Source organism: Kogia breviceps, chromosome 3, assembly GCF_026419965.1.
Source record: "Kogia breviceps isolate mKogBre1 chromosome 3, mKogBre1 haplotype 1, whole genome shotgun sequence".
NCBI classification, from domain to species: Eukaryota; Metazoa; Chordata; class Mammalia; order Artiodactyla; family Physeteridae; genus Kogia; species Kogia breviceps.
The window spans coordinates 85,876,118-85,890,821 of record NC_081312.1 but is presented as its reverse complement, the minus strand read 5'-3'; the positions used below and the strand labels follow the sequence as shown (position 1 = coordinate 85,890,821).

The window sequence follows — 14,704 nt, the reverse complement described above, 5'->3', positions numbered from 1 at the left end:
CTGGACCATTTTTATAAGACTTTTGTGATAATAAATGTTTGATTCTTCTGGCACTTCCATTTCTTGGTATTAAACATGAGGATAAACAAAAGAAACTGCTTTAAAAACATCATTTCCAGATTTAGGACAAATCAGAGTTGAAAGACTAACACTTTCTTTTCAGTTCCTTTCCTAGTGAAATGGTGGGTCAGGTATTATCAATCAAAAATAAATTATGGGGCTTCCCTGGTGGCGCAGTGGTTGAGAGTCCGCCTGCCGATGCAGGGGACATGGGTTCGTGCCCCAGTCCGGGAAGATCCCACATGCCGCGGAGCGGCTGGGCCCGTGAGCCATGGCCGCTGAGCCTGCGCGTCCGGATGAGAGGCCACAACAGTGACAGGCCCGTGTACCGCAAAAAAAAAAAAAAAAAAAAAAACATTATGTAAAACCTTCCAACACATTATAAATTGAAATGTATTTAAATTCATAGCCCTGGGTTTAAAAATCAGGAAATAAAACTGTTTCTCTTGCTGAACTCAAAAGTTGTACTTCAGATATTTTTTTCACATCTCTATGGTTTAAAACCTTAGTAATGCTCAAAGGAACAAAATGACCGTTGGAGTTAAATGCTCTTTTAAAAAATGTCCCAGACCATAGCAATGAATTAAACCTCTAAACTCTCTGCACAGATGCCAGTGTATGCACAAATATTTTAAAATCTCATTTAGCATTACACAAGCCATTTTTCTTTCTCATTTCTGGCTTGAGAATTTAAAAAATAATGCTCATAAAACACCCCAGATAGATGTGCCATATTGCTTTTTAGAGTGCTTACTTAATGATTGAATACCAACTAAAAAGTCTTAGATTTGTATATTTGTTATGATTCACAAAACCCATTCCTGTAAACACGCCTGTTGGAGGTTGATAGCCTCTTAAGCTCTGATTTAGGGCAGGTAGTGCTCTCACAGGACTAATAGAAATCCTAGGTTCTAATAAATGATTTAATCTATTTGAACCTTTGTTTTCCCATCTGTAAAATGGGGGGTAAAAATAGTACCTACCCCATAAGGAACTTAGGATGAAATAAGTTTACTCATATAAAGACTTTAGTACACAACAAGTTCTCAAATGTTAGGTGTATTACTAAAATAATTAATGCCTTTTCCACTATTCCAAGCACAAGTGTGACAGACAAAACCCAGACAGAATGCATGGGTGAATACCAAGGGGAGACAAGGTTTGCAGCTGGAATTTTGGATGTCTATCATTGAGTAATACGCCTCTTCTAGTTTGTTTGTTTGCTTGTTTTTTTAGTTATTCTTAAGCTTATCTTTGAGAGGATGGTGCTTGGGTATGTTGAGGGACTTTTCATTGTCTTGAAGATTTTTATTCTTCCCCTGTCACAAATGACAATTTTTTTTAGCATCTTTATTGGAGTATAATTGCTTTACAATGGTGTGTTAGTTTCTGCTGTATAACAAAGTGAATCAGCTATACATATACATATATCCCCATATCTCCTCCCTCTTGTGTCTCCCTCCCATCCTCCCTATCCCACCCCTCTAGGTGGTCACAAAGCACCAAGCTGATCTCCCTGTGCTATGCGGCTGCTTCCCACTAGCTATCTCTTTTACATTTGGTAGTGTATATATGTCCATGCCACTCTCTCACTTCATCCCAGATTACCCTTCCCCCTCCCCATGTCCTCAAGTCCATTCTCTACATCTACGTCTTTATTCCTGTCCTGCCCCTAGGTTCTTCAGAACCTTTTTTTTTTTAGATTCCATATATATGTGTTAGCATATGGTATTTGTTTTTCTCTTTCTGACTTCCTTCACTCTGTATGACAGATTCTAGGTCCATCCACCTCACTACAAATAACTCAATTTCATTTCTTTTTATGGCTGAGTAATATTCCATTGTATGTATGTGCCACATCTTTTTTATCCATTCATCTGTCGATGGACACTCAGGTTGCTTCCATGTCCTGGCTATTGTAAATAGAGCTGCAATGAACACTGTGGTATATGTCTCTTTCTGAATTATGGTTTTCTCAGGGTATATGCCCAGTAGTGGGATTGCTGTGTCATATGGTAGTTCTATTTTTAGTTTTTTAAGGAACCTCCATACAGTTCTCCAAAGTGGCTGTATCATTTTACATTCCCACCAAGAGTGCAAGACGGTTCCCTTTTCTCCACACCCTCTCCAGCATTTATTGTCTGTAGATTTTTTGATGATGGCCATTCTGACTGGTGTGAGGTGATACCTCATTGTGGTGTTTTTTTTTTTTAAACATCTTTATTGGAGTATAATTGCTTTACAATGGTGTGTTAGTTTCTGCTTTACAACAAAGTGAATCAGTTATACATATACATATGTTCCCATATCTCTTCCCTCTTGCATCTCCCTCCCTCCCACCCTCTCTATCCCACCCCTCTAGGTGGTCACAAAGTACCTAGCTGATCTCCCTGTGCTATGCGGCTGCTTCCCACTAGCTATCCACCCTACCTTTGGTAGTGTATATATGTCCATGCCACTCTCTCACTTCATCACAGCTTACCCTTCCCCCTCCCCATATCCTCAAGTCCATGCTCTAGTAGGTCTGTGTTTTATTCCCATCCTACCCCTAGTCTCTTCATGACATTTTTTTTTCTTAGATTCCATATACATGTGTTAGCATACGGTATTTGTTTTTCTCCTTCTGACTTACTTCACTCTGTATGACAGACTCCAGGTCCATCCACCTCACTACAAATAACTCAGTTTCATTTCTTTTTATGGCTGAGTAATATTCCATTGTATATATGTGCCACATCTTCTTTATCCGTTCATCTGATGATGGACACTTAGGTTGATTCCATGTCCTGGCTATTGTAAATAGAGCTGCAGTGAACATTTTGGTACATGACTCTTTTTGAATTATGGTTTTCTCAGGGTATATGCCCAGTAGTGGGATTGCGGGGTCGTATGGTAGTTCTATTTGTAGTTTCTTAAGGAACCTCCATACTGTTCTCCATAGTGGCTGTATCAATTTACATTCCCACCAGCAGTGCAAGAGTGTTCCCTTTTCTCCACACCCTCTCCAGCATTTATTGTGATTTATGGTGATGGCCATTCTGACCTGTGTGAGATGATATCTCATTGTAGTTTTGATTTGCATTTCTCTAATGATTAATGCTGTTGAGCATTCTTTCATGTGTTTGTTGGCAATCTGTATATCTTCTTTGGAGAAATGTCTATTTAGGTCTTCTGCCCATTTTTGGATTGGGTTGTTTGGTTTTTTGATATTGAGCTGCATGAGCTGCTTGTAAATTTTGGAGTTTAATCCTTTGTCAGTTGCTTCATTTGCAACTATTTTCTCCCATTCTGAGGGTTGTCTTTTGGTCTTGATTATGGTATCCTTTGCTGTGCAAAAACTTTTAAGTTTCATTAGGTCCCATTTGTTTATTTTTGTTTTTATTTCCATTTCTCTAGGAGGTGGGTCAAAAAGGATCTTGCTGTGATGTATGTCATAGAGTGTTCTGCCTATGTTTTCCTCTAAGAGTTTGATAGTGTCTGGCCTTACATTTAGGTCTTTAACCCATTTTGAGTTTATTTTTGTGTATGGTGTTAGGGAGTATTCTAATTTCATACTTTTACATGTAGCTGTCCAGTTTTCCCAGCACCACTTACTGAAGAGGCTGTCTTTTCTCCACTGTATATTCTTGCCTCCTTTATCAAAGATAAGGTGACCATATGTGTGTGGGTTTATCTCTGGGCTTTCTATCCTGTTCCATTGACCTATATTTCTGTTTTTGTGCCAGTACCATACTGTCTTGATTACTGTAGCTTTGTAGTATAGTCTGAAGTCAGGGAACCTGATTCCTCCAGCTCCATCTTTCGTTCTCAAGATTGCTTTGGCTATACGGGGTCTTTTGTGTTTCCATACAAATTGTGAAATTTTTTGTTCTAGTTCTGTAAAAAATGCCAGTTGTAGTTTGATAGGGATTGCTTTGAATCTGTAGATTGCTTTGGGTAATAGAGTCATTTTCACAATGTTGAGTCTTCCAATCCAAGAACATGGTATATCTCTCCATCTATTTGTGTCATCTTTAATTTCTTTCATCAGTGTCTTATAATTTTCTGCATACAGGTCTTTAGTCTCCTTAGGTAGGTTTATTCCTAGATATTTTATTCTTTTTGTTGCAATGGTAAATGGGAGTGTTTTCTTAATTTCACTCTCAGATTTTTCATCATTAGTGTATAAGAATGCCAGAGATTTCTGTGCATTAATTTTGTATCCTGCTGCTTTACCAAATTCATTGATTAGCTCTAGTAGTTTTCTGGTAGCATCTCATTGTGGTTTTGATTTGCATTTCTCTAATGATTAGTGATGTTGAGCATCCTTTCATGTGTTTATGGCCAATCTGTGTATGTTCTTTGGAGAAATGTCTAGGTCTTCTGCCTATTTTTGGATTGGGTTGTTTGTGTTTTTTTATATTGAGCTGCATGAGCTGCTTGTATATTTTGGAGATTAATCCTTTGTCAGTTGCTTCGTTTGCAAATGTTTTATCCCATTCTGAAGGTTGTCTTTTCATCTTTTTTATGGTTTCCTTTGCTGTGCAAAAGCTTTTAAGCTTCATTAGGTCCCATCGCAAATGACAATTTTTTCTATGAAGTCAAAAAGAAATTTTCTAACCTAAGCAATGGGGGAAGAAAGACGCTGTCTACATATAGTCTTGCATGAAAGCAGCTCCTTGACCTGGGCTGAGCACAGCAGCCATGGTGCCAGGAGCCACTTGGATGCAACCAAACTGTGGCCCTCAGCAGACAGGTACAAAGCAATGTCAGGTCCCACCACCCCCTCTATCCAGCTGCTTAGAGTCCCAATGTCTGTCCCTTTTTTCATTGATGACTTGGCTGGAGGCTCTTGGGAGCAGTCGCTACTGGAGTTAGCAGCCCTCTCTGAGAACACAGGAAGAGGAGAGTGAGGTGGAGCCAGGGACAAAACCCAGCCCAACGCACAGGATGCTCATGCAGTGGGCTCGCCGACTCTGAACTGCAGGGGAGTCTTTTCTGCAGTCTTCCTATGGCCTCTTGTTCCTTTGAATTCTTGTTATTGCAGATAACACCACAAGGTCTCTGGGACTTGTAGCTTTGGGAAACCCTCTGAGGTGTCCAAAAAAAAAAAATAGTATCACAGTTGATCAGTCTCATGCATGTGGCTGAGTGGGTAACTCGTTTCGGTGCATCACACCTCAGGATCCACTCAGACTCTTCCTTTCAAGGTTGCTGGGTTTGAACCTCATCTCTTCATTCTCACTTTGTTCACATCAGATACTTTGTGTCCTGGCTGTTCTTAGTTCCCTCACCGCATGTGACACATGCCTGCCTGCCCAAGGGTGTGACTGAAGTATATCTGGGTTTCACAATCCCCCAACATAGCAATGTATTTGTTTTTCGTTTTGGGGGTTCTTTTTGGCTGCTCCATGCAGCTTGTGGGATCTTAGTTCCCCAAACAGGGGCTGAACCTGGGCGCTGGCAGTGAAAGCGCTGAGTCCTAACCACTGGTCCGCCAGGCAAGTTCCTTAATCCCCCAATGTAAAGACACTTCTGGGCAATCAGCTGAGAATGTCATGTATTAACTCATGTATCTGACAGGTCCTACTTGGGGTCCCAGAAGCTGGGTGCTGTGTGGGACCCCAAGGCTATGGGGCTGAGCCTGGTATAAAAGCAAAAGCCTCAGGCCAGGAGGGAGGAGCTCCAGGCTCCCAGTCTTGCATGGCCACTCATGAGTTTGACCAGCAACAAGCCCCTTTTTTGGCTATCTTGGCAAGCCAGCCATTTCTGTTAACATTGACTCTATGAGAAAGTGCCTGTCAGGTTTCAAACCAACACTTGGACCTAACCTTTTTGTGAGTCATGCGCTGCAGGAAGCCTGGTGACATTGGCTCCTGACATCGGCACCTCTCTCCAGTCGTCCCCCTTCCTCCGTGTCTCCCACAGGCCTCCTGGCACTGCCTCATCCAGGCAACGGGGTGTGGAAATCTAACTGCACATGGGATGGGTGTGATCTGGACTTGACTTCTAGCTTTGCTGTTGAATGGTTTCAGACTTAAGATCTTAGAGTGGCTGTAAAACTTAAATTCCTAAATTCATATGTGTATGTGAAATCCACACATTCTGCACACGCTCTCTAAGTGCTGGAGTTTCACAAAATGTGCGATGCTCTCACTGTAGCTTTTATCAGTATTTCTAAGATTTGTGTGGAATTTCATAAGAGATTATAAACATGAACCTTTCTGCTCCTAAGAATATTTACTAGTCTACTAGGTGACTGAAAAAGTTTTGAGATTTTTAAAAAATTAAGTTTGAATATGTTTTGAAAAATAGCATCTTCTCTCCCCAGCTTTTCTCCAGGGAGAATGGGGAGAGCTGGCCCCTTGTTGTTAGGGCAGCCCAGGGACCATACAGGAGGATGGTTTGGAGAGCTTTTTTCCCTCACTTTGGAGCAAACAATTGGGCCATAGTGCCTTATGGAGGCACCCTGAAACTCCCCTTGTGCTCCTCATCTCTGAACAAACTACCAACTGAAGCCCAGGTTTAAACATATCTGGAGACAGCACAAGACCTGTCTGACTGCCTGAATTCCGTCTCCACTGAAACACTTACTGTGTGATCTTGGGCACGTTGATTAGCCTCATTGGTGCCTCAGTTTTCCCACCTGTAAAATGGGGGTAATGTTAGTATACACCAGGTAGATAGTGTATACTACACCAGAGTATTGTACTACACCAGGTAAATAGTGAGAACAGTTGACCCTTGAACAACACATGTTAGGAGTGCCAATCCTCTGAGGAGTCAAAAATCCACATATAGCATATGCTTAGCCCTCCATACCCACGTTTCCTCTGTATCCTCAGTACTTTCACATCCACAGATTCAACCAACTGTGGACCATGTAGTACTGTAGTATTTACTACCAAAAAAACTCCGCATATAAGTGGACCTGTGCAGTTCAAACCCGTGTTGTTCAAGGGTCGACTGTACTTGGTGAATGGTGGGTGCTATTATCTGATTTTTTTCACATTTACTCTAAATTTAAGGGACATATTTAAATGCTGTATCTATTCTGGTGCTCCACAAGTTCATAGAAATGTAGAAACTTTAGATGTTTAAAAAAAAAATCCAGGGGCTTCCCTGGTAGCGCAGTGGTTGAGAGTCTGCCTGCCGATGCAGGGGGACGAGGGTTCGTGCCCCGGTCCGGGAAGATCCCATATGCCGCGGAGCGGCTGGGCCCGTGAGCCATGGCCACTGAGCCTGCGCGTCCGGAGCCTGTGCTCTGCAACGGGAGAGGCCCGCGTACCGCAAAAAAAAAAATCCAACGTTTGGAGTACAGCCTGCTAAGAGTGCTAAACAATTTCAGTTTTATTTATGGAGGAAAAAAATGAGTCTAAAGGGTGGCTTAACTTCTTATTCTTAGAAAAATGGCAAAATGGTGTTGGATGGTTGGTAGTTCGTTCTTTCTCTCTAACCCTGGAAATAAAATCGTAGGTTCTGGGCTTCAATTTGATCAGTCAAGACATTTTAGAAACCAAAGAAATGGTTTAGGACCAAACAGACTGTAAGCTGCAGGAATGGGGAGTTGGAGAAAGTTGTTTATGTTTCTGCTCTGAGCCTCCTCCCAGGGCAAAGGATCATCTCCCTGGCAGGGCTGGGACAAGGCTCTGTCACCTCAAACAGGCATTCTCCTCCACCGACCCCTCCCCCACTTGCCGTTCACTGTCCCTGCCAAGTGTTCTCTGAAGGTGTTGCGTTTCCACCTGTTGCTTGGTGATTAGTGAAAAGTATTCCAAAATACTTCCTCCTTATGTTCCCCTTGGTTGCAAAGGAAGGAGGGAGTTGTCTTTGCATCCCCCATCCCATTCCATCCATATAGGCGTACATATACCTAAGTGTGTCCCTACATCCTGGAAAGGAAATCTTGGTGGGGAGGAAGGGAGTGGCTCTGAGTGGCTTCAGCTGAATGATGTGCTGGTGGAGGTAGGGGGGAGCTATGTTAGGACACAGCCATTTCCCACAGAGAGCAGACTTTCCCCATAGCTCTACCTCTGGCTCCCTTGCCCCACGCCAGCCATGCCATGAGCCAGTCCTATGCCCTGTACCACATCAGCTGGTCTCCTCAGCCCCGTGGATGAACGTCCTCAGTGACATCTGCTAGGGCCACTGTATACAGGTTAAACTGCGTGAGGGCACCTGGGCAACGGGGCACATGGGGGTGAAACCCAGCGAGAGTCCTGCTCACTAAGCTGTGAGCCCTGGCACAGGGCTGGGTCTGCCTAGAGGAAGGGGCATCTTTTTCCAATTTGCACAGAAAGCTAGGGATGGCCCTGGTGATATCTAATCTGAGCCCTCCCCTTAGCAGTCTCCGTTGCTGCTCAATTCTTTGGCAATCATCTTCCATGGCCACGACTTCCAGGATCCCAAGGGAGCTGTAAAATGCTCAAGGGAGGATTTGGGGGCCACACTGACTGCCAGTGATCAGAAAGGAGGTGGTTCATCATTTCATTCACTACACTGGGTGCCCTCTGTGGGCAGACATGGTGCTGGGTCCTGGGAATATACATCTGGCCATAGACATGGGCCTGCCTTCAAGGCCCACAAACAGAGAAGTGCAGTCCCCACGGTGAACACCACGATGGCCACAGGCGCAGGGTGCCTGGGGCCCACAGAGCAGGTGTCCCCAACATGCTAGAGGGACGGGAACGCTTCCCTAAAGGAGGAGGGCCTGAGCAGGGTCTTCCAGGATGCATAGGAGCTGGCTGAGTACTCTTCTCTGGGGTAGTATCTATTGTGCCAATGGAACCGTGACCGGGGAATGCCTGTGCTGAGCTAAGGTCCACTTTGAGAAGGCCCAGCAGGTCCGCAAGATGTCTGCCTCTCTCCCTAGGCTCCTTACACTGGGGGGAAAAAATAGGTCTGTAGATTCTAAGCTTTGAAAATTTGTTATTAGCAAAAGAGTACAATGCCAATCATTCTCTTTTTCTTGGGGGTTATATTCTAGGTTTGCAAACGATTATGTTTCAAATTGGTAGCCCCAGGAAGCTTTCTGACCTCTTGCTTTGTGACCACATGCTAAGTTTCTTTTCTTTTCCCCTCTCCCAGATACTTACTGGAGCAAGATTTCCCAGGCATGAGGATTGGTCCAGAGCCCACCACCGACTCCTTCATCGCCGTGATGTATGGGGAGACTGAGGGCAGCACCCCAGGGAACGCTTTAGTCGTGGACCCCAAAAAGCCATTTCGAAAGCTTAGTCGCTTTGGAAATGCTTTCCTCAATCGGTAAGGACCAGCAAACTGCCATCTTTGGTCAGGTTGTTTAAACCTGTTCTTGGAATTCTTGCCCATTACATGTAAAGGTCCAAAACCAGAAGAACAGAGCATGTGTGTTCTGAAAGAGAGAAGTTATGAGAAAATTTGCTATCATATTCAAATACTAGAAAAATTCTCTTAGGAAGTAATCATTTATGCTTACTCTGGGTGACTTCAGAGGGCAAAGCTAAGGCCCACGTTTGGACATTATAAGGCCACACAGTATAAGGAACAAATTTCTAATAATTTGAGCCTCACAGAAATAGATCAAATTGCCATGTGAGGTAGTGAGCTCCCTGTGGCTGGCAATGTTACATGGTAGCTGGATGACCGCATCTCAGGCATCGTGTGCTGGGGCCTCCTGCACAGAGAGCTGAGCCCAGAGGACCACTGAAGTTCTTCTGACACCCAGACTTAGTCTTGGTTTTTCCAGGACTGCTCACCCCACCTCCCTGGCTGTTCCTTTTGCTTCTCAATCCCATGCTTTGAGCTGCTTCCTCGTTCATTAGCGTAAGGCAGGGGAGATAGAGTCAGAATACACAAAACGTTAATTTTGTTGCTTAGTCATTATTTCACAGATGTGAAGTTGTAGGATAGCTGAGGTTCGGTCTTGATTGGAGATGTGTTTTATTTGTACTACCTTTCACCAGAGTTCCCAATGACACAGTGGGGTACAGGACAGAGGACAAGCTAGCAGGTTGTCCTGGATGCAGCTCTGCACTTTCAGGCACCACCTGCTCTTACCTTATCTTCCCTCTTCTTCTTTGACACCCCTAGCCTATTTTTTTTTAATTAACTAATTAATTTATTTGTTTATTTTTGGCTGCGTTGGGTCTTCGTTGCTGCGTGCGGGCTTTCTCTAGTCGTGGTGAGCGGGGGCTACTCTTTGTGGCGGTGTGTGTGCTTCTCATTGTGGTGGCTTCTCGTTGCGGAGCACAGGCTCTAGGCGTGTGGACTTCAGTAGTTGTGGCATGCAGCCTCAGTAGTTGTGGCTCGTGGGCCCTAGAGCACAGGCTCAGTAGTTGTGGCACATAGGCTTAGTTGCTCCACGGCATGTGGGATCTTCCCAGACCAGGGCTCGAACCTGTGTCCCCTGCGTGGGCTGGCGGATTCTTAACCACTGCACCACCAGGGAAGCCCCTAGCCTATTTTTTAAAACGCTTTTCTCTTTCTTCTTTCTTGTGTTCCCCTCACCCCTCCCTTCCCCTCTTGTAGGAGTCTACCGCTTTAGACTGGTTGGTTGCGGGGAGTAGGCTATGGGAGTGCAGAGCCAGGGAGGGGTCCTCCAAACCCCTTTAGGGAGGCATGGAACTAGAGCTGACGGATAAGAGACTTGAACTGCACTTCTACTTTTTAGATTAAAAAAAAGAAAAAAAAAAGGAACTGATCCTCCCCACTGACTGCTGTCCTCCCAGAGGCTGAGGTGCCTGATCGCACAACTCCAGGGTGCGCCATTCACAAGGACTGTGGGATGAATGACGTGCCCAGGTGCTGTGCAGTGGCTCTTGCCAAGAGTGGCCCAGGCGACCTCCACAGGAGCCTCTCTAGGGATCTGTACTCTCCTCTAAGAGCTTATTTACGTTCCCAGAGCAAATCAAAGAAGGCATCCAAGGGGCACCAAAGGAACTTGGCCACAGGATAAATAGAAATGTACAGATGATGTAGATGGAGTCGCAGAGCAATTCCATCTTGTTGCTGATGGTGATTGGCAGAATACTGTCCAGATGACTTTTTCCACCTGCAGAGTCTCTCCTCTAGCAGAAGTGTCCTCCTCAACTCCGGGCCAGCCTTGGTTGGCACCAGCGTGCCTCCTTGTAGGAGAAGTAAGGGTTGAGCCCAGGAGGGAGAACACCAGAGGGTCTCTCAGGACAAGTGGACCGCAGCTGAGGGGAAGTGGAACAAGAAGCTCCCCCCAGCAGGGCCTCCCAGGAGCCGTGGTCCTGAGGCAGGCAGCAGCCAGGCTTCCTGTCCCAAGACTGGCCCTGGAAGGTTCCGGAGGCCCTGGAAAGTGCAGGGCACAGGATCCTTCTCCATGAAAGGCTGCCTGGAGTCCCTCGATTTCATTACCACTGTCCTTAGTCTTATTTTCTTTTTGCCTGACAAAGGCTTAAAAAAGAAATAGGCCGCCACCATTTTTGAATTCCCATGTTATAAAGTCTGTGTTCACAAAGGAAAAACTAGAGAGAGTGGCTATTGGCTTCTTTTATTTTGGCAGATGATTTACTTCCCTAACAAATTTATTTTTTCTCAAATCCCAAGCATACAGCAGATGAGAGTGGAAAAGAAGCATTCAGGAAAGACTTTGTTTTGGGGGGTTTTTTTGATGTGGACCATTTTTAAAGTCTTTATTGAATTTGTTACAATACTGCTTCTGTTTTATGTTTTGGTTTTTTGGTCACAAGGCTTGTAGGATCTTAACTCCCAGGCCAGGGATTGAACCCGCATCCCCTGCATTGGAAGGCAAAGTCTTAACCACTGGACTGCCAGGGAAGTCCCTCAGGAAAGATTTTGAATGGCAAGGTTCTTTATCTCAGAATTTAAAACTTGCTGAAAATAACCCATGCTTTATATAATCGTGTTAATTGAATTCAGAATACATAGAACAGTAATAGCAAATATTTATATGGCATTTACAGTGTGTCTAAACTTTACCTGTAAATTAGCTCTAAATTCTCACAAAAACCCTGTGACATAGGTGCTACTATTATCCCCAATGTAGAGAGGAGGAATTGATGCAGAGAGAGGTTCATTTAACTTCCACAGGGCCCCTCGGCTGATAAATGGTAGTGCTGGGATGGGAACCCAGGCCATCTGGCTAGAGTCCTGCTAGTGACTGCTGTACTGAGCTGCCCAATGGGAGGACGTTTGGACTGAGAGTCACTGCCTACTGCCCTCTATCTAACATTTAAGGCTGTCCTCAATCTAGCCCGCCAACAATGATGATGAAGATGATAATGATTATGTCATAAATTATAGATTAATAATTTCACATACACCCTCTTTTCAGGGCTAATAAGACAGATGATACTAGGGCCATTTTACAGATGAGAAAACTGAGAGCAACGAAGTAAAATGACTTGCCCAAGAAGATGCAGAGACAGGACTAGAATTCAGCCTCCCTCTTCTCTTTTACCTATTGCCCTGCACCTCACGAAGCACCAGCAAAGAAGAGTTCCTATCCTTCTAGCCACCTGGTGGCCACGTATACCTGAAGCTCACATGTCAGTGATGTACCACCTGGAAATTGATAGCATACTTAAGAGTAAACAGCCTGCTGAAGTTGTATCTACACGGCAGTGCTGCTGTTTCACCCAGCACTGACACAAGGAAGAGGGTCAGTTAGCGTGGGATGCTCAAATGTGTGTATGTAATTATAGCATCCCTGTGGGAACCGCAGCAGACTTAGCTCTAAAGGCAGGCGAACTTCTTTCTACATAGCATACTTTCTGGGAATTAGGTCAAGATACAATACTTAGTAGGGAGGAGAACTGGTTGTCCCCTGTGGAGAACTTCCACCCCCCACCCTACTGAGCAACCACCTGTCCCCCTCTACCCGTACGGGATAGGTCTCATTATTCTGGCCCTCCCGTTACAGGGTGTGGGCTTGGGCATCTGCCCCCACCCCTGGGGAGTCTTTAAAAGAGTTTAGTACTTCACAAGATGGTACCAGCCTCGAAGCATTAAACAAACCAGTGGAGCTTAAGCCTCAATCTCTAAGGCTGGTTTCTAAGAAGGTAACGGGAGGTTTACAGTGCACTTCTGAGGAAGGAAGACAAATTCCCAAAAAGACACCTTTGAATGATAGAAATTCCATACCTGAACCATAGAAAAAGAAAAGGGGTTGAGTCTGGAACAAAGAGTTCTATGGAAAATACCTTAATGCGACATTCTGAGACTCCACCGTGCTGCTCTACTTTCTAGAGGAATTCCACAGGCAAGCCTGTCTTGCAGTTGCTCCATGGGAATGTGGTTATTGAGGTTCCAAATTCTGTTGTCAGGAGGCAGTTCCACCTCCCAAAGGGGAGGGACAACCCAGCAGCACACTGAGGGCACAAGCCCTGGGGGACACCAGCATGTCTTGGTCAGTTCAAGAAATGTCAGGAGTTGACCTCTGACACTTCCCCCTGCAGCCTGCATTTGGATCGCAAGTTAAATTTTTCCCTCAATCTACTTTTCTGAAAATGGTAATCTTTTTTTTTTTTAAGCCAGATAGCTATAGACATCATTTTCAGTTTAGGATCTACAATTTAGGATTAAATTGTAGACTTCCACAGAAGAAATTATTAATCTCATTTACTTCTCTGTTTCTCTTTGAAATATAACTTTAATTGCTGGCCCAAGGGCTTGAAATTTTGAAACTTCCTTTTGAGCTGAAGGGAATCTAAACAGTACTTCCAATGCTCCTGTCATTTTAGCCAGGCCTGATGGTGGTGATGGTGTGATAAAAACAAACCAATAAAACAACACAAAAAAACTCCACTGTCTTAAATTTGCATAATGATTTAGCAATAATAGAATATATATATATGTATTTTTTGATTTATACTCTATTCGTTACCTTTGTGTTTGTAACTGAATGAGGCTTCATTCAATAGACTTTTTTAGACTGTGAATATTACAAACACTTAGTGCCATTGGGATTTTTTTTTTTAACGTCTTTATTGGAGTATAACTGTTTTACAATAGTGTGTTAGTTTTTCCTTTACAACAAAGTGAATCAGTTATACATATACATATGTTCCCATATCTCTTCCCTCTTGTGTCACCCTCTCTCCCACCCTCCCTATCCCACCCCTCTAGGTGGTCACAAAGCACCGAGCTGATCTCCCTGTGCCATGCGGCTGCTTCCCACTATCTATTTTATGTTTGGTAGTGTATATATGTCCATGCCACTCTCTCACTTCTTCACAGCTTACCCTTTCCCCTCCCCATGTCCTCAAGTCCATGCTCTAGTAGGTCTGTGGTTTTTTTAAAGAACTGATTTAATGCAAGTAAACAGCATCAGTCCACACACATGCTGGCTCCACCAGACAATTTAGCCGCAGAAATTAAGGAAAATAGGCTCTTGCCAAGAATCACTCTTGATTCACTAGCAAAACTAATTTTTTTTTTTAAACATGAGAGATTAACTGGTTAGGGGTGGAGGGTGTTTTGTTTTGGGTTTTGTGGTGTGCTTATCCGTAATAAACTCCCTGAAGCCCTTCCCATTAATCTTTAATCTCAGGATTTGTGGTGGCTCCTGGATATTCAAGCCATTGTTCTTTGTTGGCAGCTGCCTGTACAGCCCTGGTCCTGTCATCCCAGAAAACCAGCTTTTTCCCCTGTGGTGGTTGGGAGAGGGAGGTTTGATTTAGAAAAGTCTATGTTTAGG

General features: G+C 44.1%; 1 protein-coding gene across 1 annotated transcript in view; it reads left to right on the top strand.

Annotated features, from left to right (window-relative positions):
* The window catches only part of EHD4 (EH domain containing 4), a 95,211-nt gene that overhangs the window by 24,156 nt on the left and 56,351 nt on the right, over nucleotides 1–14,704 (top strand). The window contains exon 2 of the mRNA XM_059058055.2: nucleotides 9,127–9,303. Coding sequence (XP_058914038.1) covers nucleotides 9,127–9,303 — 177 coding nt within the window. The remainder of the gene's footprint in view (nucleotides 1–9,126; nucleotides 9,304–14,704) is intronic.